Source organism: Eschrichtius robustus, chromosome 14, assembly GCF_028021215.1.
Source record: "Eschrichtius robustus isolate mEscRob2 chromosome 14, mEscRob2.pri, whole genome shotgun sequence".
Taxonomy (NCBI): Eukaryota; Metazoa; Chordata; class Mammalia; order Artiodactyla; family Eschrichtiidae; genus Eschrichtius; species Eschrichtius robustus.
Window position 1 is genome coordinate 9,815,680 of NC_090837.1, and position 25,423 is coordinate 9,841,102.

A 25,423-nucleotide genomic window follows, 5' to 3' on the forward strand; every position below is an offset into this window, starting at 1 on the left:
CAAAAAAACATCCTCAGCAAGTTATGAATTGAAACCACAACTAACACTATACCAAAGGGTGAAAGATACTGTTTCACCCCTAAGATCAGGGGCATGGTAAGGAATGCATCCCTTCTATTCAGTAAGTAATGTATTAGAAGACCCAGCCAGTGCAGTACGGTAAAAAAAAGACAGATATACTGACTGGATTATGATTGTGTACACAGAAAAGTCTAAGTAAGTCTAAAAAGAAGCTATTAGAAACAATAGATGGGTTTAGCAAAGTGGCAAGACACAAGGTTGATAGTAAAAAATCTAGTGTATCCCTATATACGAGGTAAACAAATGCTGAAAAATTTACAACGCCATAAAAAATATGAAATACTAAGTGATAAATTTAAGTAAACAAATGCAAAACTTATACAATGAAAACTACAAAATACTGGTGAAATTGAACACTTAAATAAATGGAGAAATACAACATGCTTGTGGATTGGAAAATTAAATATTGTTAAAGGGGGTCAAGTCCCCCACAAACTGATCTTCAGATACAGACACAGATAATTCCAAGCTGATTCTACAGTTTATTTGGAAATGTAAAGAACCTAGAATAGCTAAAACAATTTTAACAAAGACGACTAAAACTGGAGGACTTCCATGAACTGATTCTAAGATTTATTATAAAGTAACAATAATCAAAAAGCAAGTACTGGCATGAGGATACACAGATTAACACAACAAAATAGTTCAGGAATAGATCACACATATACAGACAACTGAATTCTATGAAGATGCCAAGATAATTTAACAGCAAAACAGAGGCTGGTGTTGGGAAAACTGGATATATATACATGGAAAAAAAAAAAAAAAAAACAACGAACTGCATGCCCTGCACAAAAACTAACTTCAGGTCGATCATACACCTAATTGTAAAAGCTAAAACTTGTATTAAACTTCTGGAAGAAACATAAAAATATTCACAACCTGGGGCAGGCAAAGGCTTCTTAGTTACAACAAAGCATGAATCATAAGAGAAAAACATGATAAATGGGACTTCATCAAAATAAACAACACAGGCTCTTTGAAAATATTCATACCTATACCTGATAAAGGATTTGTATCCAGAATATATAAATAACCGTTACAATTAATAGTAAGAAAACAAACCAAAAATAAATAAAGGAAAAAGATTTGAACAGACACTTTGCAAAAGAAGACAGCCAATAAACACATGAAAAGATGTTCACAATCAGTAATCATTAAAGAAATGCATATTAAAACCACAGTGAGGTAGCGTAACACACTCATCAGATGGGCTAAAATTAAAAAGACAGACAAGGGACTTCCCTGGTGGTGCAGTGGATAGGACTCCATGCTCCCAATGCAGACGGCCTGGGTTCAATCCCTGGTCAGGGAACTAGATCCCACATGCATGCCTGACTAGGAGTTCACATGCCACAACTAAGGAGCCTGCATGCCGCAACTAAGGAACTGGAGAGCCACAACTAAGGAGCCCAGCCCACAAGCTGCAACTAAGGAGCCCACCTGCCACAACCTGGTGCAACCAGATAAATAAATAAATAAATAAGCCAGAAAATTGTTGGCAAGGATGCAAAGCAATTGTAACTCTCATACATGGCTGATCAGTTGAAATGTAAAATGACACAATCACTTTGGAAAACAATTTACCAGTTTCTTATTAATTTAAAATTGCATTTACCATACAACTCAAAAATTCTAGTTCTAGATATTTAACCAAGAGAAATGAAAGCAAATGTTCACACAAACACCTGTACAAAAATGTTCTTAACAGTTTTATTCAGAACAGCCAGAAACAGAAAATAATCCAAATACCCATCAACTGGTAATGGGTAAACTGTGGTATAATCATAAAAATGGAATGCTCTTCAGCAATAAAAAGGAATAAATGGATACAGATGATAATATGAAATATTCTCAAATTATTATGTTGTTTAAGCCAGATGCAAAAAATACAATACACGATTCCATTTACTAAATAAAAAATATCTAGAAAAGTCAAATCTAATCTACAGTAAGAGAAAGTAGATCAGTAGTTGCCTGGAGTGGGTGCCACTGGAGTAGAGTTTTCATCAAAATATACACTTAAAAGAAAGACATTTTGTTGTATGTAAATTACAGAACAATAAAACTGGTTAAAAATTTTGGATAGCCATTTGGAACAAGATAAACTGGATTCATACCTTACACTGTGTATAAGGTAATTTCCAAATCAATCAGAAATTTAAATGTAAAAAAGAGGAAGTTATATAAATTCTAGAAAGCATATGAATTCTTTTACTACACATGAGTGGGCAAAAATCTTAAAAACCATAAACCAAAAAATCAAAAGGTAAATCACAGCAGAAAATCATAACACTTCTAGGAAAAAAACAACCACAGGAGAAAATCTTTGCAACCTTGGAGTATGCAAATATAGGAAACAAAAACACAACCATAGAAGAAAAATTGATCAAATGGACTCCAAAATGAATAAATAAGCCACAGACTACAAGAAAATGTTTGAAATACAGAAAAAGGAATTACATTAACCCATACTCCTACAACTCAGTAAGATAACTCAATTAAAAAAAGTATAAGGAAAATCTTGATACAGTGATATATAGTAACTTCTAGGAATATGATGTCTTCAAACAAAAAAACTCATGGGTGCAGAACAGTACATATAGTGTGCTTTGTTTTGTGTATGAGGGAAGAAAAATGAATGTCGACAAGGATGTCATGACAATTTAATGAGGAAAGAACAGTCTTTTCAACCAATGGTGCTGGGATAACTGGATATCCACATGCAAAAGAATGAATGTGGACCCCATCCTCATGCTATACACAAAAATTACCTCAGAATGTATCACAACCTAAATGTTAGAGCTGAACTCTAAAACTCTTAGAAGAAATCACAGTATATCTTTGTGACCTTGAGTCAGGAAATGGTTTCTTAGTATGATACCAAAAGCAAAAGCAACAACAAAAATACAAATAAATCGAAGTTCCATCAAAATTTAAAAACTTCTGTGCTGCAAAGGACACCATCAAGCAAGTAAAAAAGACAACCCATAAAATGGAGAAAATACCTGTAAATCCTGTATCTGATAAAAGATTTGTATACAGACTATATAAAGAACTCTTACAACTCAGTGATTAAGAGACAAATAACTTAATTAAAAACTAGGTCAAATATGTGAATAAACATTTCTCCAGAGAAGATATGCAAATGGTCAATGAACACATGAAAAGATGTTCAACATCATCAGTCACTAGGGAAATACAAATCAAAACCATAATGAAATACTATTTTATAAGCACTAGGATTATAACAGACAACAAGTGCTGGTGAGGATGTGGAGAAATTGGGACCCTTGTACACTACTGGTAGGAATAAAAAATGGTGCAGCCACTCTGGAAAACAGTGTGGCAGTTTCAACACTAATTCCACTCCAAGAGAAATGAAAACATAAGTCCACACAAAAACTGTACACTAATGTTCAGCATTATTTCACAATAGTCAAAAGTGGGAACAACCCAAAGAAGCATCAACTGATGAATGGATAAATAAAAGGTGGTATCTATACAATGGAATATTATTCATCCATAAAAAGGAATGAAGTACTGATATATGCTCCAACATGGATGAACTTTGAAAACATTATGCTAAGTGAAAGAACCCAGTCACAAAGACTGCTTTCAATATGATTTCATTCATATGAAATATCCAGAATAGGCAAATCTACAGAGAAAAGAAGGTAGATTAGCATGTCTACGGCATGAGTGTATATGCACGTGGGGTGGGAGGCGAACAATTACTAAAAGGTATGAGGTTTCTTTTTGGAGTGACGAAAATGTTTTAAAATTGACTGTGGTGATGATTGGGCAACTCCGAGAATATCTTAAAACCCACCGAACTGTATACTTCAAAGGGATGAATTTTATGGCATTCGAATTACAGTTGACCCTTGAACAATAGAAGTTTGAACTGTGTGGGTCACTTATACGCAGATTTTTTTCAACAGTAAGTACTACAGCACTAAACGATACACTGTTGGTTGATCTAGAACTGTGGACATGGAGGACTGACTATAAATTATATTCAGTTTCTGACTGCACAGAGGGTCAGTGTCCCTAACCCCCGGGTTGTTCAAACGTCAACTATATATCTAAATAGAACCATTTAAAAAAAATAGAACATGTTATTTGCAAAGAAACAAATGTATACTTGCAAAAACAGACACTGTAAGGATACATAGAAAGTAACTTTAAATGATCACCTGCTGGTGATGGAAGGGATGATCCACATCTGGGATGGAAGTGATGAGGAAAGGATAAATGAAGAGACTGGGATGAAGGCAAGACTTCTCTGAATTATCTTTTTATGTAATTTCCACTTTGAAAATATATATTTCACACACACAAAATAAAATTAATAAAAAAACTATCCTTACAAATGATAACGAACTCAATCAGGTTAACCTACCTATGTGTCAAACTGTGGACATAACTCAGTGACTATAGAAAACGGTATTTTGGAAGTAACAAGGGTAGCAACTCCTGACTCTGAAAATTGGCACTTAAAGAATTCTTAGTGAAATAGATACTAAAGAAACCTTAAATTTTATTCTGTAGTCCAGGAGTTAGACAACAAATAGTTTGGAAACATCTAATACACATTACAGGAAAATGTAAATAAGCCAGCCTCTAAGATGGCCCCCAATGACCCCACCTCCTGGTATTCACACCCTTATGCAGTCCCCTCCCACATGCACCAGATTTGCTCTGCTTGATCTATACAGCAAATGACAGAAGTTAAGATACGTCACTTCCAAGGTTAGATTGTTAAACAAACTGTAGCTTCCATTTAGGTCAGTTTCTCTCTGAATACTCACTGTGGGAGAAGCCAGCTGCCATGTTATGACCAGAACTATCCTGCCAACAGCTCTGAATCTGGAAGCAGATCCACCAGCCCCAGTTCAGATAACCACTTTTCTAGCCAACATCTTGTCTGCAACTTCTTAAGAGACTCTAAGGCAGAACCACCTAGCTAAGTAGCTCCTGGATTCCTGACCCTCAGAAACTAAGTGAAATAATATATGTTTGTTGTTTTAGGCAGCTAAGCTTTGTGGTAATTTGTTCAAAGACAGATATTATTAACTCAATAGCAATGAATATATCCAATGACCAGAAAATGGTTTCTAAATACTATTTCCCAGCAAAGAGAATGAGGGTTGCTTGGAGGATTACTGATCCAGGTCTAGAGTTAGAAGATTAGCCTGAGACATCGTATTTGTAGCAAAAAGGAAGCTATCAGAGACAAATGAGTAGTACCCAAAGGACACAGGAGCCAACTTGAAGGGATTACCATCGATCAAAGATGGGACAATGGGAGCAGCAAAAAAAAAATAATTGACTGAAATACAATGAATATATAAAATTATATGAAAATCCATGTATTCATAACTTTCCTGTACAAACTATTTCAGGATACCCAAACAGCCCTCGTTAAAAAGAATAGTCCCTTACAGAATGATTCTAGCTAATAAACGGAGAAGAAATACTAGAAATTCAGAAATCGCTGTTTTCAAACTCCTAATTACAGTGATTTCCAAAGTATGGCCCTATACCAGCAGGATCACTAGGGAATTGGTTTTTTTATAAATTGCACTAGAAAAAGTAAATTCTCAGGCTATGCCCCAAACCTACTGAATTAGAAATTCTGGGGATGGGGCCAAGCAATTGGTGTTTTTAACAAACTCTCTAAGTGATTCTAATGTACACTAAACTTTGAGAACCACAGCCCAATGAAAAGATGATGCTAAGTATCAATCATTAATGAATTAGATGAAAGACTAATAGAAAACTTTACGATTGGGGAGGGGAGGATCAGGCTATCACCACCTGAGCCCTTAATAAATCTTACCATAACTCAAAGTAGGACCAGATATTGTACAGCTCTCGAATGATCCAATATAGAGTACTCACAAATATCTATCAAGTATTCTTATCTCTTCCCGTAAAAAAGTTAAACCTGAATGTAAACAATGACATCACAAGAAGTAAAGAGACAAATCTAGAATACAGGACATGCTACATAATATTTGGTTTCTGCCACAAAGCAACAGCAGGGGTAAAAACAGCAGGGGAACTACAAAGACATGTAACAAATATAATAATGTGAAGATCTTGGGCTTCCCTGGTGGCGCAGTGGTTGAGAGTCTGCCTGCCAGTGCAGGGGATGCGGGTTCGAGCCCTTGTCTGGGAGGATCCCACATGCCACGGAGCAGCTCGGCCCGTGAGCCATAATTGCTGAGCCTGCGCGTCTGGAGCTTGTGCTCTTCAACGAGAGGCCGCGATAGTGAGAGGCCCGTGCACCTCGATGAAGAGTGGCCCTCGCTTGCCACAGCTAGAGAAAGCCCTCGCACAGAAACGAAGACCCAACACAGCCATACATACATACATACATAAATTTAAAAAAAGAAGAATGTAAGCAGACAAGAATCTCATTAAAAAAAAATAATAATAATAATGTGAAGATCTTATTTTGATCCATATTCAAAACAAACGGACTGTAAAAATATATTCTTGGCTCAGTCAGGGTAATCTGATTATGATGGTTATTAGATGATAAAAAGGAATTACTGTTTATTTTTATAAAGTGTGATAACAGACTCTGGCTATCTAACAAAAATATCCATACTTTTATATATGATACACACGAAGTATGTAGAAATGAAATGGCAGGTCCTCAGAATAAGATTAACCCTATAACTAGATAACTTTAAATGATCTAAGGCAGAGTTCTTCCAATAGGTTCCAGTGTTCTAAGGAAAGATAAAGCATATACTTTTTTTTTTTTTTTGGCTGTGCCACACAGCTTGTGGGATCTTAGTTCCCTGACCAGGGACTGAACCTGCGCCCCCTGCATTGGAAGCGCAGAGTCTTAACCACTGGACTGCGAGGGAAGTCCCAGAAGCAACTTAAATTTAAATGTCCATCAACAGATGAATGGATAAAGAAGATGTGGTATATACGCAATGGAATATTACTCAGCCATAAAAAAGAATGAAATAATGCCATTTGCAGCAACATGGATGAACCCAGAGATTATCATACCAATAGTGAAGGAAGTCAGGCAGAGAAGGACAAATATCATACGATATCACGCATATGAGTCTAAAATATGATATAAACGAACTTATTTACAAAACAAACAGACTCACAGACACAGAAAACAAACTATGGTCACCAAAGGGGAACGCGGTGGGGACACATGAGGCGCCTGGGACTAGCCGATACAAACTATCATATATGAAAGAGACAGACAACACAGGGAACTACAGTCAATACCTTGCAATAAACTATAATGGAAAAGAAAAAAAGAAGTGAAATTTGCGTGATGGGGGTAATTATTGGGCACTGAGAAATGACTTTACTATATAAACCATTCAACTTTCTAGTCTCAATAAAATTATAGCAAATAATTGCTCTCAATTACCTAAATGGCAAAAGAGGGGAACCCTTTAGCATTTTTCAACGTTAAGAAATTTCCTTTTAAGATAAATATGTGTTTTTTTCCTATGAAGGCTCTTCTACACAGAGAATACTAGATTATACAACGCTCTCACTTTAAAGATGAGGAAACATTCCTCTAATAGCATTTTGATGGTTTCTGAAGTGAGCCATCTCTGCTCAAAAAGAAATTCTAAATTTTGGGGAAAAAAATCATATATTATATAAAACAAGAACGTCAGCAACTAGTTAATGAATGTAGCGAACCCTCTTTCCAAATTTAACATTGAAAACTTCAAAATTAAATTATTTTTTGTGAAGAGGATCCTGAAATTCACAACTGATGGGTATCTTCTCCTCCTGTTTTTGTTCATAAAAATGCATCTAAACACCTGATGTAACGTTGAGCACCAGAAGTCAATGAACAGCTTCACTGAAAGTTAAAACTGAACCACAAATATTTATTCATTATAAATTGAGTTATTTAATTCATGCAGCATGCAGACTACAAGCAAATACAGGCAGGATTATTCTCACCTTTACCTGCTCTATATGTCTTGGCTTGATTGACAGGCATGGGCGTCATAGGTATAGGATATAAAGGCTTAAGGGAATAAAAAAAAAACAAAAACAAAAACTGAAGATTAGGCTCTCAAGATATTAAGAATGTATTTTACCACTCTCTCTTAGTTGCATATTGCTAGAGAGCTAGCTCTGAGGTTTCCTGATTCTTTATGAGTCATTAAAAAATAAAATCACACCCACAGCTAAAAGGACAAACCCCCAAACTACAGTAAATCTAAATCATCTTTCTTACCAGAAACATTCTCAGATTTAGGTCCTTATACTAACAACACACCACACTGCAAGCTTCCACTTTTTAAATACCTCTGTTATACCATCACTGCCTCAAATCACTGCACACCTACAGAGTGCTTGGTGTCAAATACAAATAACTTAGAGAGGGTAAATGAACACCAAATTCTATGACTTACTTGCACTCCTGGGCTCACTGGGACTGGATACATCATATTTGGTGCAAAACAAACAGGTTGAGTATAAACTGGAGTTGGCTGCTGATGACCCACCATAGATGGGCTAGGTTGTGCTTGAGGACGAGGCGAAGTTGGGGTGGTAGAAGGCTTTGGCTACAAAAACAAAAATCAACTACCTTAAGGTGAAAAGCTAACCATTACTGCAATTTGAGGACTGATTCCCCCCATCTTTCTCAGTTTTACTCACTGTTGATTAGTAGTACCTCTTAATGAAAATATCTCACAGAAAATAAACTTCCACATGTTTCAAATAAAAGAAAAAAAATACTTGGTTATGTTACCAATTACCAAGTATTATTGGTTGATTACTGTTACCAATTAATCAACAATGCTATTAAAAATAGCAGTGGTGATTTTTAAGGAACTGGAGACTTTTTAAAAATTAAAAAATAAACACATCATCTTACAAAGTCAGTAGAATAATAACTGTACATCTGTGAACCTGAGAGCCTCGCTGGCCAACCATCTTCAAATTCTGAGTCAGAAAGATTAAAAAATTTGCCCCAGACCACATCTAATTGATGACAAAACTAGCATTTTTTCCTATGGCTCAAAAATATTCATTAATGACTACAGAAGAAAAAAGAACTTAAACTAAAAGTTGTTTTAGAATACTATAACTGAATTTAGATGGCAGGTATGGGAAAGGGAATATTACTACTAATAATTTTTTTTTTAAGAGGCTAGATTATTCCAAAGAGAGAGAGAAAAACGTACCTGAGAAAAGGAACGCGGGTTGAACTCCTTCGCATTGGGATTCAACGTTGATTTCCTCACTTGCCTAAACCGGAAAAAAAATAAAGCCCAGTGAAATCTGCATGGAACTTACGCTACTGTAAAGTCTTTCATACCTGACAGTTTTTTTTAAATTGCTAAACATTTAAACAATTCTCACTAGAAGATCACTAATTCTCTTCATTAAAACACACATATACATAATCCCCACCCCTTATTTTGATAATTACTAGCCAAAAAAAGGACAATTTTTTTAAAAAGTGTAATACGAATGCTTTTCTCAAAAGCAATCAACAAAACTTGAACTGAAAAAACAGTAGCCCCTTATAAAATATCCGTAAAAGCAATCCTTAATATACCAATTCTCTAGCATGCAGTATTTTTTATGTGATAAATTGTTTCCTATGTGAAATATCTTGGGAAAAATCATGATTCTAATAAAAAATTTTTGCCTCAAATTAAGAATAAGTGCTCCTTGACTTATCAACATTTGCATTCCAATAGTTCATCTGTAACTGGGTTGTACGGAACCCAGAACAAATAAATCAATGGTGGTGTGGTTAGGTTCCAAGACTAGCCCACAAAAGCCCATTTAACTGATAATATATTGGATGTGCAGAATTAATTCTATCTTAACAAATCTAACTATTAACTAAAACTTTTTTTTTTTTTGAGGGAAAACACGTTGAATTCCAAGTAGGGGCACCAGAGACTTCTCTCTCTTCTTGGCAGTGGAAGTTCTTAGTCGAGTAGCACAGCCAGGAGGTGGGTACTGACTAGCATACAGGGGATATCAGTCCCAAAGCCAGAGATTTTTCAACTCCCTGTACATTTATAAATAAGCCATTCTTAATTTATGCATAGGGTTTTTTTGCCACAGGGTGGAAAAACGGTGGAGGAGGGAAGAAGAGTATAGGGTGCAATGACCTAATTGACTTAAGATGTCATTTGTTTAGACCAATTTTTTGTAAGTTGAGAGCTACTTATAAAGCAGTCTAAAACTCTAGATAGATTCTTGAGTTGGAAGGCTCTGGACACCTTAAGGAAAAGTTAAGTAAATAACAGTCGTGCTAAATTCCAGGTTTACTCACTCAGCTGCGTCTTTCTTCTCCTCTTTATCATCTTTCTCTTGTTTACATCCTGGACTGGAAGTCTGAACCCCTTGGGATGTGACCTCAGGTCCCCTCTTGTGCTCTGTGTTACTGAGGATTGAAGGGGAAATGCTGGGACTGCTCGGCTTGCTGCTGCCACTGGTGCAGTTGCTGCTACTTTCAATGAAAGAATCCTTAGCATTTGGTTCAATTTTGTCTTTGATCAAATCTCTTGATTTTTCTCCCTCTCTATTTTTGTTTAGCAGCTGATCCATAGATTCAGAAGTAGAACTTGGCTGTAACTAAATAAAGGAAATAATTATACTTAAATATTTTAAATAACTCTAGTAATCAATGTTTTTCCACGAGCACAAACTGAATAAGGCTTTTTTCGTACTTTACGAGTAATGTTTTCATTATAAGGCAACAATAACAAAATGTCTATACAACACAACTACAGTCATCTAAGCACTCAAATGTCCTAGCCTGAAAAGTTAAATATTTACTGAGTACATACCATGTGTCAGAAATTGTGTGTGCTAGGAATGGAAATATGAAATAGTTCCTATCCTCCCAAAGCTTTCCATCTGGATGAGATTAGACACTTGACAAACTGGGGTAAATGCTATAGGATCTCACAGGGAAAAGCAACTCACGGAAAGAGAAGGCTTCTCAATGGAAATGTCATCTAGTCTAAAGTGTGAAAGATATTGGGGGTTTGCGGGGGAGTTTGGAAAAGGGACTAACAGTCTAAGTACAAGAAACATCATGTTTAAAGACCCATAGGAAAGGGAGAAGATGGCCCCGCTGTGGAACAGAAAAGTACTGGTGGGCACAAGATGAGTCAAGAAATGACAAATTCACCCAGGAGGAATGAGATGATAAAGGAACTTGAAAGCTATGTTAAGAACTCTAACTTTTAGTTCTCAGCATAATAAGAAGTCACTGAAGAATTTTAAGCAGGTACAGACTGAGAAGATTAATAGTTCACAAAGATGGGCACAGCAGCTTTGTGGAAAATGAACTGCAAGAAGCCAAGTAAGAGTGTAGAGAGACCATTATGGCGGCTGGACTAAGACCTGGGCTTGACCTTGAGAAGTGGTGAGTTGGAATCTGAAGTAGGTGCATTCAGAGGGAGACCTGGCTAGACATGTACATCAGTTAGACCTTGTAACCCATAAAGGAAACCACAAAACAGAAGCACCAACAAGAAGAGCAGAAGACAAAAACGTTAGTAAAATAAGTGATGGGGTTTTTAAGTTTGCAGAACAGAAGCAGTCAATGCTACTACTGTCTGATGATGATTTAAGATGCCCTACTCCACAGAAGAAAGAAAACAGGAATAGCTGAAGGAAATGACTAGAAAAAGAGAAGAAAAGGGCAGCAAGTAGAAGGAGCCATGGTGGAAATGAGAATAAATCCAAGCAGCAGCCCTAGGCAGTGAGAATAAGCTGAAGAGCAATTGTACAGCAGAAGGGGCTGCAAGACTAGAGAGACAAACTACCTCTTCAGCCTCAGGAAAGGCAGACCACTGTCAAAGTCTCACTACTGGAGCCCTTGGTATCCTGGCAAGCAGCACCACACATCTCAGGGGCTTCTCAAGCTTCACTGCATCACCAATATAAAGTCTCCAAGTAGTTGACGGCAGAAGGTGAAAGCAACATTTGGACACAGTGGGAGTTTAAGTCACAATATAGGTACTTAATGTTTAGTAGAGGCTATATGCGTAACGGACCAACTGTGTACTGCGTAAAACTTTAAATATTTGTCACAAGGGTCCTTGAGCGAGGCAAAAATAAGGCTTTTGATGTTGTTATTCATATAATGGCAAACATACCTATAGTACTCACTATGCGTTGGACACTGTTCTAAACTATTTACAAACTCATCATTCAGTCATTATAACAGCCCTATTTGATGTACATACTTTTAGCGCAATCTTATAAATGACGAAAATAAGGCACAATTCATGCTTTTGAACATTCTTCTGTATTTCCTATCTGCAATATACTAAACATAAAAGAAAACTGAGATTATTCTTCTTTTTATTTTTTCAAAATTGAACCACTGTTTCCTTTTATTGAGAAATAATTCACATATAACATCGTATTAGTTGCAGGTGTACAACATTGTGATTCAATATACGTATGTATTGCAAAATGATCACAATGTCTAGTTAACAGCCATTACCACACAGTTAAAAATTTTTTTCTTATGGTGGGAACTATGTAGACCTACTCTCTTAGCAACTTTCAAATATACCATACAGTATTATTGACTACAGTCACCATGCAGTACGTTACTTCCCCATGACTTATTTATAACTGGAAGTTTGTGCCTTTTGACCACCTTCACTCATTTTGCTGCACCCACTGCCTCTGCCAACCACCAATCAGTACTGATGAGTTTGGGTTTTGTTTTGTTTTCTTTTTTTTAAGATTCCACAAATAAGTGAGATCATACAATATTTGAACTTCTCTGACTTATTTCACTTAGCATAATGCCCTCAAGGGCCACCCACGTTGTCAAAAATGGCAATTACTCTTCTTTTCTATGGCTGAAGAGTAATTCCATTGTGTGTGCGCATATACATGCAGATATCTTGCGAGTTAGTGTTTTCGTTTCCTTTGGATAAATACCCACAAGTGGAACTGCTGGATCATATGATAGTTCTATTTTTAATTTTTTGAGGAACCTTCATACTGTTTTCCATAGTGGCTGCACCAATTTATCCACCAATAGTGCACAGAGGTTCCCTTTTCTCCACATCCTGGCCAGGACTTGTTATTTCTTGTTTTGTATTTTTGAGAATAGCCATTCTAACAGGTGTGAGATCCCTCACTGTGGTTTTGTTTTGTTAAAATATTTGTTTATTTATTTATTTATTTGGCTGCATCGGGTCTTAGTTGTGACACGTGGGCTCTTTGTTATAGTGGGCAGGCTTCTCTCTATTTGTGGTGCACAGGCTTCGTTGCCCCGCATCATATGGGATCTCGGTTCCCTGACCAGGGATTAAACCCACATCCCCTGCATTGGAAGGCAGACTCTTAACCACTGGACCACCAGCGAAGTCCCCTCATTGTGGTTTTGATTTACGTTTCCTTGATAACTTCCTTAATAATTACATCTCCTTAATAATTTCCTTAATAATTAGTGAGGACCTTTTCATGGACCCGTCGGCCATCTTTACATCTTCTTTGGAAAAAATGTCTATTTAGATCCTGTGCTCATTTTAAAATCAGATTGTATTTTTGCTATTTAAGTTGTATGAGTTCTTTATACATTTTGGATATTAACTCATAAGATATATGACTTACAAATACTTTCCCCATTTGGTAGTTCCCTTTAACTTTGTTGATGGCTTCCTTTGCTGTGCAGAAGACTTTTAATCTGACGTAGTCCCAGCTGTTTATTTTTGCTTTTGTTGCCTTTGTTTCTATTGTCAAATAAGAAAATCACTGCTAAGGCCAACGTCAAGGAGCTCGCTGCCTATGTTTTCTTCTAGGAATTTTATGGTTTCAGATCCTACTGTCACATCTTTAATCCATTTTGAGTTGATTTTTGTGTATGGTATAAGGCAGTGGTGCAGGACTTCCCTGGTGGCACAGTGGTTAAAAATCTGTCTGTCAGTGCAGGGGACATGGGTTCAAGCCCTGGCCCGGGAAGATCCCACATGCCACGGAGCAACTAAACCCACGCACCACAACTACTGAGTCTGTGCTCTAGAGCCCATGAGCCACAACTATTGAAGTCCGCATGCCTAGAGCCCATGCTCCGCAACAAGAGAAGCCACCGCGATAAGAAGCCCACGCACCACAACAAGAGTAGCCCCCGCTCACCGCAACTAGAAAAAGGCTGCTCGCAGCAAGGAAGATCAAACGCAGCCAAAAAATAAATAATTAAAAAAAAAGAAAAAGAGACAGTGGTGCAGTTTCACTCTTTTGAATGTGGCTGTTCAGTTTTCCCAACACCACTTATTAAAGAGACTGTCCTTTCCCCATAGTATATTCTTGGCTCTTCTGTCATAAATTAATTGACTGTATATGCATGAGTTTATTTCTGGGCTCTCTGTTGTTTCATTGATCTGTTTCTGTTTTTATGCCAATACCATACTGTTTAGATTACCGTATCTTTGAAATACAGTTTGAAATCAGAGAGCGTGATACCTCCAGCTTTGTTCTTTCTCAAGACTGCTTTGGCTATTCAGGCCTTTTGTGGTTCCATACAAATTTTAGGATTGTTTGCATTATTTCTGTGAAAAAAGCCACTGGAATTTTGATAGGATTGCACTGAATCCATAGATTGCTTTGGGTAGAATGGACATTTTTATGGGAAAACTAAAATTCTTATGTGACTCAGAGAAAAAGAAACCTGTGATTGCCGGTACAACTTTGGTTCATCTATATTTTGGTAATAAAAATTAATATTTATTGAGTATATACTATGTGTCAAGAACTATATTAAACACTTTACAGGCAGTATCTCATTAATTTTCACAAGAACACGATGAAGTAGGTTCTACAATTATCCCATTTTGGCTTGGGAGATGCAGACAACATGCCTCAATGTTGTACAGAGGGCAAGATTTAAACCTAGATCATTGGGACTTCCCTGGTGGCACAGTGGTTAAGAATCCGCCTGCCAATGCAGGGGACACGGGTTCAAGCCCAGGTCTGGGAAGATCCCACATGCCACGGAGCAACTATGCCCGTGCACCACAACTACTGAAGCCCGCGTGCCTAGAGCCTGTGCTCCGCATCAAGAGAAGCCACCACAATGAGAAGCCTGCGCACCATAATGAAGGGTAGCCCCTGCTCACCACAACTAGAGAAACCCTGCACGCAGCAACGAAGATCCAATGCAGCCAAAAAAATATATAAATAAATAAATTTATTAAAAAAAAAAATAATAAAATTACTCAAAATATAAATTGGCGCAGCCACTAAGAACAACAGTATGGAGGTTCCTTAAAAAACTAAAACTAGGACACAACAGAAGCAAGAAAAACTACAATCCTGCAGCCTGTGGACCAAAAACCACAGTTACAGAAAGATAGAGAAGATGAAAAGGCAGAGAGCTATGTACCAGATGAAGGAACAAGAAAAAACCCCAGAAAAACAACTAAATGAAGTGGAGATAGGCAACCTTCCAGAAAAAGAATTCAGAATAATGATAGTGAAGATGATCCAGGACCTCGGAATAAGAATGGAGGCAAAGATCGAGAAGATGCAAGAAATGATTAACAAAGACCTAGAAGAATTAAAGAACAAACAAACAGAGATGAACAATACAATAACTGAAATGAAAACTACACTAGAAGGAATCAATAGCAGAATAACTGAGGCAGAAGAACGGATAAGTGACCTGGAAGACAGAATGGTGGAATTCACTGCTGCGGAACAGACTAAAGAAAAAAGAATGAAAAGAAATGAAGACAGCCTAAGAGACCTCTGGGACAACATTAAACGCAACAACATTCGCATTATAGGGGTCCCAGAAGGAGAAGAGAGAGAGAAAGGACCAGAGAAAATATTTGAAGAGATTATAGTCGAAAACTTCCCTAACATGGGAAAGGAAATAGCCACCCAAGTCCAGGAAGCGCAGAGAGTCCCATACAGAATAAACCCAAGGAGAAACACGCCGAGACACATAGTAATCAAAGTGGCAAAAATTAAAGACAAAGAAAAATTATTGAAAGCAGCAAGGGAAAAACGACAAATAACATACAAGGGAACTCCCGTAAGGTTAACAGCTGATTTCTCAGCAGAAACTCTGCAAGCCAGAAGGGAGTGGCATGATATACTTAAAGTGATGAAAGGGAAGAACCTACAACCAAGATTACTCTACCCGGCAAGGATCTCATTTAGATTTGATGGAGAAATCAAAAGCTTTACAAGACAAGCAAAAGCTACGAGAATTCAGCACCACCAAACCAGCTCTACAACAAATGCTAAAGGAACTTCTCTAAGTGGGAAACACAAGAGAAGAAAAGGACCTACAAAAACAAACCCAAAACAATTAAGAAAATGGTCATAGGAACATACATATCGATAACTACCTTAAACGTGAATGGATTAAATGCCCCAACCAAAAGACATAGACTGGCTGAATGGATACAAAAACAAGACCCATATATATGCTGTCTACAAGAGACCCACTTTAGACCTAGGGACACATACAGATTGAAAGTGAGGGGATGGAAAAAGATATTCCATGCAAATGGAAATCAAAAGAAAGCTGGAGTAGCTATACTCATATCAGATAAAATAGACTTTAAAATAAAGAATGTTACAAGAGACAAGGAAGGACACTACATAATGATCCAGGGATCAATCCAAGAAGAAGATATAACAATTATAAATATATATGCACCCAACATAGGAGCACCTCAATACATAAGGCAACTGCTAACAGCTATAAAAGAGGAAATCGACAGTAACACAATAATAGTGGGGGACTTTAACACTTCACTTACACCAATGGACAGATCATCCAAAATGAAAATAAATAAGGAAACAGAAGCTTTAAATGACACAATAAACCAGATAGATTTAATTGATATATATAGGACATTCCATCCAAAAACAGCAGATTACACGTTCTTCTCAAGTGCGCACGGAACATTCTCCAGGATAGATCACATCTTGGGTCACAAATCAAGCCTCAGTAAATTTAAGAAAATTGAAATCATATCAAGCATCTTTTCTGACCACAACGCTATGAGATTAGAAATGAATTACACGGAAAAAAACGTAAAAAAGACAAACACATGGAGGCTAAACAGTACGTTACTAAATAACCAAGAGATCACTGAAGAAATCAAAGAGGAAATAAAAAAATACCTAGAGACAAATGACAATGAAGACACGACGACCCAAAACCTATGGGATGCAGCAAAAGCGGTTCTAAGAGGGAAGTTTATAGCTATACAAGCCTACCTAAAGAAACAAGAAAAATCTCAAGTAAACAATCTAACCTTACACCTAAAGAAACTAGAGAAAGAAGAACAAACAAAACCCAAAGTTAGCAGAAGGAAAGAAATCATAAAGATCAGAGCAGAAATAAATGAAATAGAAACAAAGAAAACAATAGCAAAGATCAATAAAACTAAAAGTTGGTTCTTTGAGAAGATAAACAAAATTGATAAGCCATTAGCCAGACTCATCAAGAAAAAGAGGGAGAGGACTCAAATCAATAAAATCAGAAATGAAAAAGGAGAAGTTACAACAGACACCGCAGAAATACAAAGCATCCTAAGAGACTACTACAAGCACCTTATGCCAACAAAATGGACAACCTGGAAGAAATGGACAAATTCTTAGAAAGGTATAACCTTCCAAGACTGAATCAGGAAGAAATAGAAAATATGAACAGACCAATCACAAGTAATGAAATTGAAACTGTGATTAAAAATCTTCCAACAAACAAAAGTCCAGGACCAGATGGCTTCACAGGTGAATTCTATCAAACATTTAGAGAAGAGCTAACACCCATCCTTCTCAAACTCTTCCAAAAAATTGCAGAGGAAGGAACACTCCCAAACTCATTCTATGAGGCCACCATCACCCTGATACCAAAACCAGACAAAGACACTACAAAAAAAGGAAATTACAGACCAATATCACTGATGAATATAGATGCAAAAATCCTCAACAAAATACTAGCAAACAGAATCCAACAACACATTAAAAGGATCATACACCACGATCAAGTGGGATTTATCCCAGGGATGCAAGGATTCTTCAATATATGCAAATCAATCAATGTGATACACCATATTAACAAATTGAAGAATAAAAACCATATGATCATCTCAATAGATGCAGAAAAAGCTTTTGACAAAATTCAACACCCATTTCTGATAAAAACTCTCCAGAAAGTGGGCACAGAGGGAACCTACCTCAACATAATAAAGGCCATATATGACAAACCCACAGCAAACATCATTCTCAATGGTGAAAAACTGAAAGCATTTCCTCTAAGATCAGGAACGAGACAAGGATGTCCACTCTCACCACTATTATTCAACATAGTTCTGGAAGTCCTAGCCACGGCAATCAGAGAAGAAAAAGAAATAAAAGGAATACAAATTGGAAAAGAAGAAGTAAAACTGTCACTGTTTGCGGATGACATGATACTATACATAGAGAATCCTAAAACTGCCACCAGAAAACTGCTAGAGCTAATTAATGAATATGGTAAAGTTGCAGGATACAAAATTAATGCACAGAAATCTCTTGCATTCCTATACACTAATGATGAAAAATCTGAAAGAGAAATTATGGAAACACTCCCATTTACCATTGCAACAAAAAGAATAAAATACCTAGGAATAAACCTACCTAGGGAGACAAAAGACCTGTATGCAGAAAACTATAAGACACTGATGAAAGAAATTAAAGATGATACCAACAGATGGAGAGATATACCATGTTCTTGGATTGGAAGAATCAACATTGTGAAAATGAGTATACTACCCAAAGCAATCTACAGATTCAATGCAATCCCTATCAAATTACCAATGGCATTTTTTACGGAACTAGAACAAATCATCTTAAAATTTGTATGGAGACACAAAAGACCCCGAATAGCCAAAGCAGTCTTGAGGGAAAAAAACGGAGCTGGAGGAATCAGACTCCCTGACTTCAGACTATACTACAAAGCTACAGTAATCAAGACAATATGGTACTGGTACAAAAACAGAAACATAGATCAATGGAACAAGATAGAAAGCCCAGAGATAAACCCACGCACCTATGGTCAACTAATCTATGACAAAGGAGGCAAAGATATACAATGGAGAAAAGACAGTCTCTTCAATAAGTGGTGCTGGGAAAACTGGACAGCTACATGTAAAAGAATGAAATTAGAATACTCCCTAACACCATACACAAAAAAAAACTCAAAATGGATTAGAGACCTAAATATAAGACTGGACACTATAAAACTCTTAGAGGAAAACATAGGAAGAACACTCTTTGACATAAATCACAGCAAGATCTTTTTTGATCCACCTCCTAGAGTAATGGAAATAAAAACAAAAATAAACAAGTGGGACCTAATGAAACTTCAAAGCTTTTGCACAGCAAAGGAAACCATAAACAAGACGAAAAGACAACCCTCAGAATGGGAGAAAATATTTGCAAATGAATCAACGGACAAAGGATTAATCTCCAAAATATATAAACAGCTCATTCAGCTCAATATCAAAGAAACAAACACCCCAATCCAAAAATGGGCAGAAGACCTAAATAGACATTTCTCCAAAGAAGACATACAGACGGCCACGAAGCACATGAAAAGATGCTCAACATCACTAATTATTAGAGAAATGCAAGTCAAAACTACAATGAGGTATCACCTCACTCCTGTTAGAATGGGCATCATCAGAAAATCTACAAACAACAAATGCTGGAGAGGGTGTGGAGAAAAGGGAACCCTCTTGCACTGTTGGTGGGAATGTAAATTGATACAGCCACTATGGAGAACAATATGGAGGTTCCTTAAAAAACTAAAAATAGAATTACCATATGACCTAGCAATCCCACTACTGGGCATATACCCAGAGAAAACCGTAATTCAAAAAGACACATGCACCCGAATGTTCATTGCAGCACTATTTACAATAGCCAGGTCATGGAAGCAACCTAAATGCCCATCAGCAGACGAATGGATAAAGAAGGTGTGGTACATATATACAATGGAATATTACTCAGCCATAAAAAGGAACGAAATTGAGTCATTTGTTGAGACGTGGATGGATCTAGAGACTGTCATACAGAGTGAAGTAAGTCAGAAAGAGAAAAACAAATATCGTATATTAATGCATGTATGTGGAACCTAGAAAAATGGTACAGATGAGCCAGTTTGCAGGGCAGAAGTTGAGACACAGATGTAGAGAATGGACATATGGACACCAAGGGGGGAAAACTGCGGTGGGGTGGGGATGGTGGTGTGCTGAATTGGGCGATTGGGATTGACATGTATACAGTGATGTGTATAAAATTGATGCCTAATAAGAACCTGCAGTATAAAAAAACAAACAAAACAACTAATACTAAACTTTCATTGGGTTATTTGTATGGAAATATGTTAATATAAATGTTTCAGACATTACATGAAATTTCTAAAAATCTTATATTTGTATTTGTATGGAAATATGTTAATATAAATGTTTCAGACATTACATGAAATTTCTAAAAATCTTATATTTGTATTTGTATGGAAATATGTATGGACATATGTTAATATAAATGTTTCAGACATTACATGGAATTTCTAAAAATCTTATATGTTCTGGTATAATGTTATAAGTAATAATCCTAGTTATTAGTTTTAAATGTATATCTCAGAAATAATTAATTTTCTTGTCAACTGCATTATTATGAACTTTCATCAAATCTTTAACCGTGGTCATTTTTAAGTCTTTTGTCATTTACAGACAGTTCTGGGTGTACTCTGATGATTTTGCAAATATGTTCCTATAAAAGGGTTCCATCTTCAAGAAATAAAAAAAAAACTAAAACTAGAGCTACCACATGATCCAGCAATCCCACTCCTGGGCATATATCTGGAAAAGACAAAAACTCTAATTTGAAAAGATACGTGCATCCCGACGTTCACAGCGGCACTATTTACAATAGCCACAACATAGAAGCAATCTATCTAAGTGTCCATCGACAGACGAATGGATAAAGAACACTGAGCTTCCGCTATAGAGACCGCGAGCCGCAACGACTGAGCCCACGTGCCACAACTACTGAAGACCACGCACCTAGAGCCTGTGCTCTGCAACAAGAGAAGCCACTGCAATGAGAGAAGCCCGCGCACCTCAACGAAGAGGAGTCCCTGCTCCCAGCAATTAGAGAAAGCCCGCCTGCAGCAACGAAGACCCAATGCAGCCAAAAAATAAATTAATTAAAAAGGAAAAAAAAAAGAAAAAGATGTTTAGCTTTCTACACACATGGTTTGATTTTTCTGGGTGTATATATAATGCATTTTTTTTTTATAATGCATTTTTGTAAATGGATGATATAAGAATTTTTAGTAATGCTTAAAAAAAATTTTTTTTAATTCTAATTTGTTAGTCAATACGATACTTACCCTAAAGTCATTCTTAAATTTCTTTAAATCATCAATCTGTTTTCTATGTTCAGAAACAATTGGTGATATACCTGTAAAATTAAGAAGTGTTAGATCCAGATTTATTTCTAATCTTTAATTTAAAATTCTTTTAGGATGGGATGTTAGAAATGAAAATAAACTCTATTATCAAAATAATAAAAATTTCAATATGTTAATTATAGATTTTGACATGTTAAATTATGCATTTAAATATGCACAATCCTAAGAAAAAGTACTGACCAAAAATACTCTGTATTGGGCATGAGAGTAAGACATATTCCTTCTTATCTCTACAGTTATACCCAAAGACTTTTTAAAGCTCTAACCTTTACTTTCAGCTTTTGAGAAGCTAGGTGATGTCTCATTGGGCTTCATATTTTCTTTATTGCCTGCAGAAGAGTTCTGCCTCTGATCTTGAAGCCTGGAATCTTTAGCTAGAAAATAATATTTTACAAAAACTCAAAGTTAGATAGGAGCTATAGAAGTAAAAGGGGAAAATATTCAACAAATTTGATCCTATGTTTTTGGAAAAGAACATTTAAACAGAGGCTTTCCAATTTTGCAGACATATGAAACACTAATAATTTTATTTATATTGACATTTACTACCCAGGAATGTAAACTACCTTAACAACACACATTCAAGAATAACATATGAAATTAGTAGCATTACGTAAACAACTAACTTCATTTACATAAAATTTTAAATGTACCCTCAAATATTGATACATACCTATGAATAAAACAACATAGCCAGTTTTCATAAACTTTTAAACCTCTAACACTCAACTTCACAAATGTCATTGTGGATCTGGAAGCCGTTTCTTACATACCCTCAAGAGATGGGGTTACAGCTCTGTTGGATGCAGGACTGGCAGGCGTAGGAGATGCAGCTGGTACAGGCATAGCAACAGCTTCAGCTGGAATAATACCAGCTTGGGGAGAAGCAAGAACTGGCCCACTAGGAGTATTTCCAATACTATTCTGTCTGGGAGACCTGGGTCTGTGAGTTTTAGGGGATAATCTTGGAACTATAAGAAAGAGAAAAGTTACCCATTATATTCTCAGTTCAATGTCACTTCTTCAAAAAGGCTTTTCTGAAGATCTAGGTAAAATAGTTCTATCTGACCTCCTCCCCAATTACTTTTTATCCCATCACCCTGTTTTCTTTTTCAAAGTCTCAGGAATAGCAGTGATGATGGACAATACAAATATCTGAAGAATGAAAGCAATTACTAATACCTGTGTCCAACAGTAGTTTTCCCTCCTAACTAATTATATTAATTCTAAAACAAAGTATTTTAAATGAATTTAGAAACTGGATTTCTAAGGCAGGAAAAATGCTACTTTTTAGGATGAAGATAACATTCTCTACTAAAAAGTGAGACTGTTTCTTTAAAATAGGTGGTGGTGGCGGGGGGGGGGGGGGCACGGGGCGGGAAATCCCTAAGAAGTAGGCTTATTTGGCCCTCCTTCAAATAATAAACTCAAACACCTTTTAGCAGTTTGCAGCCAATCCTACATGCTCTTTCTTACCACATCAAAATCCACTCTGCAGTAACTAAGGAAATTGGGAACTCAATTTAGCTCAAAGGGGAAGCTAATCCAAGGAGGGGTTTAAATTCCACATGACTTCAAAATAAATATCTAATAGGTTTCATATGCCATTATAAACCTATTCAGATTCAAAGATTTAGAGAAAAATGGTTCAATTTGCTTCACTTTAGTGGTTCTTTACTTTTTTAAGTCAAAAGGGTCATGGAAGGAAAGTATTATTCAACAACTGTCATTTTTCTAATTAGTATAAAGAGCAAACCTATAACACAGTTCTGTATCTCCAAAACTGTGATTTTACTCTTTCACTTCTATAATCATGTTGTCACTTTCAAAATTCATTTCCAGACCATCTGAGTAATGTCAAACAATTAATGGTACACTAAAGAAATAAAGATTTTAGAAATTCTATTTTTTGTTAATTGAATCATTTCCTTGTAATTGAAGACCAAAGAAGAAAACAGAAAGTTCAAAGGAATTTACAATAAAATTATACCAATATGAAGGTGAGCAATGTGTACCAACTAAAGATATTTAATGGAGCTGGGTATATTTTTGTTTGTTTAAGCTTAAAGATCTTTTCCTTTTATAAGTTCTATGCACTGATTAAGATAGATTATGACCGAAAACCACAATCATCGCATGCTCAAACTCTAGTTATCATGGAAGCAAAACATCAATATTAAGTAGCAAAAGCAGTCTTAACTTAATTGTAAGATCCTGTCAAAGTATATTTTTCACACTTTTATAGCTGCCATCAGCACATTCTTCAGACTAATCACAGATAAAACTTGGGCCCCCGTGTTTGTTAGTCCTTAAAAGGGAAATATGGTCAGGAATTAGTGCCATATATTGGTGCTACAGAAACACAAGGACCTGGGCCCAGAATACTGCCTGGCATAAAGTAGGATGTCAATAAAAATGTATGGAATGAATAAACGGGGGGGAGGGACACACAGCACTGTAAGCCCAAAATAAATGTTTGTGGAATGAATCAATGAACAAAGTTGCTAAGAAGACACGAAATATGATCCCTCCAAATGTTATGTACTATATTTGCCTTCCATTTGAGTGGTACTTTATAAACTATAAAGTATATTCTTATTTATGAACCCCACATGAATTTCATCACAAGACCATAAAGTAGATTAGCTAAAGATTACTCACTGAGAAAACTGAAATTCAGAATGATCACATGATTTGCCCTAAAATATGGTAAGTGGTAGAGCCCAGAAAAAAAAATAGTTTTCCCAATTCCTGGTTACTCCACTATTTTTCATATATATACTTAGAGTTCCTCAAACATAGCTCAAGCTCAGCCCTTTTTACATCTAGTAGAATAACAAAATGAACATTATCATTATGCTTCAAGCCAAGTGTTACCTACCCCCGCTGACCACTGATGACCATGTGCCCCCTGCGGGACTGGTCCTTGCTGCTGGAGGAGCAGTCGCTTCACTTGGTGGGGTATGGGATACAAATTCTAGGCCACTGGAAATGGAACCCCTCCCAGCAGAAACTCTGTGATTTCGAGGGTGTCGCTGGGCCTTTGGGGACATCCTTGGAGGCCCTAAGAAAGAAACAGTGAACATCACATGAATGCCACAATGTCCATCAGTACTACTTTTTTGCTAAATACACATAGACCATTCTTTCTCTTTCTCTCTCTCTCTCACACACACACACACACATTCCCCCCTCTCTCTCTCATTTCTTCTTGGTTAAGAAAAAGGAAACAAACACCACATATATTTTTGGCCATACTCTTTCAGAATTATTTTGTGGAATGCCATAAAATTTTACAAATAAATTTTATTTTATTTCCCTTTATTTTTAAAGAAAGGGAGGGATGCAGTTGGTGGTAAGAAATCAAACAATAAGATGTCATAACTCTTCAAAGATCTTAGCAATTTGTTTAATCTATACCTATTATTTGTAGGCATATAAAAATAAATATAATAAAATGTTAATAGAGTTATAGCTACATGATGCAATGATTTTTATTTTAACATATACTTTTAGCTTTTCCCCTCAGATTTTCTACAATATATTACCTCTAAAATTCGGGGAAAAAAATTTTAAACAACAAACTATTGACCACGATATGTCTTTATACTAGTAAAAAGACGCACATTTTCCTTCTTAAATTTCTCCAAAACCTTAATTTATCTACCTCTTCTGCCATGGTGAACAATTTCACGACCCATGTCTTACAACAGTCCTCACCTGTAGGAAGTGTCTCATACTTAACAGGCTGTGAACTGAAAATTCTACTGTTAAAGCATGACTTATAGACTAGAATAACTGACATTTGGGGAAGAAATTTGCACTGTACGAATTGTCAAAATT

At 36.3% G+C, this 25,423-nt stretch overlaps 1 protein-coding gene across 12 annotated transcripts in view; it reads right to left on the reverse strand.

Moving 5' to 3' along the window:
- The window catches only part of ATXN2 (ataxin 2), a 137,492-nt gene that overhangs the window by 32,956 nt on the left and 79,113 nt on the right, over positions 1-25,423 (reverse strand). For 9 of the 12 annotated variants that reach the window (XM_068563237.1, XM_068563238.1, XM_068563236.1 and 6 more), the window contains 8 exons: positions 24,462-24,644; positions 22,354-22,551; positions 21,847-21,954; positions 21,500-21,570; positions 10,397-10,698; positions 9,288-9,351; positions 8,511-8,663; positions 8,053-8,119 (listed from right to left, as the gene is read on the reverse strand). In XM_068563237.1, the coding sequence (XP_068419338.1) occupies positions 8,053-8,119; positions 8,511-8,663; positions 9,288-9,351; positions 10,397-10,698; positions 21,500-21,570; positions 21,847-21,954; positions 22,354-22,551; positions 24,462-24,644 (1,146 nt within the window). The remainder of the gene's footprint in view (positions 1-8,052; positions 8,120-8,510; positions 8,664-9,287; positions 9,352-10,396; positions 10,699-21,499; positions 21,571-21,846; positions 21,955-22,353; positions 22,552-24,461; positions 24,645-25,423) is intronic. The other 3 variants (XM_068563246.1, XM_068563239.1, XM_068563241.1) reach the window with 1 other exon arrangement.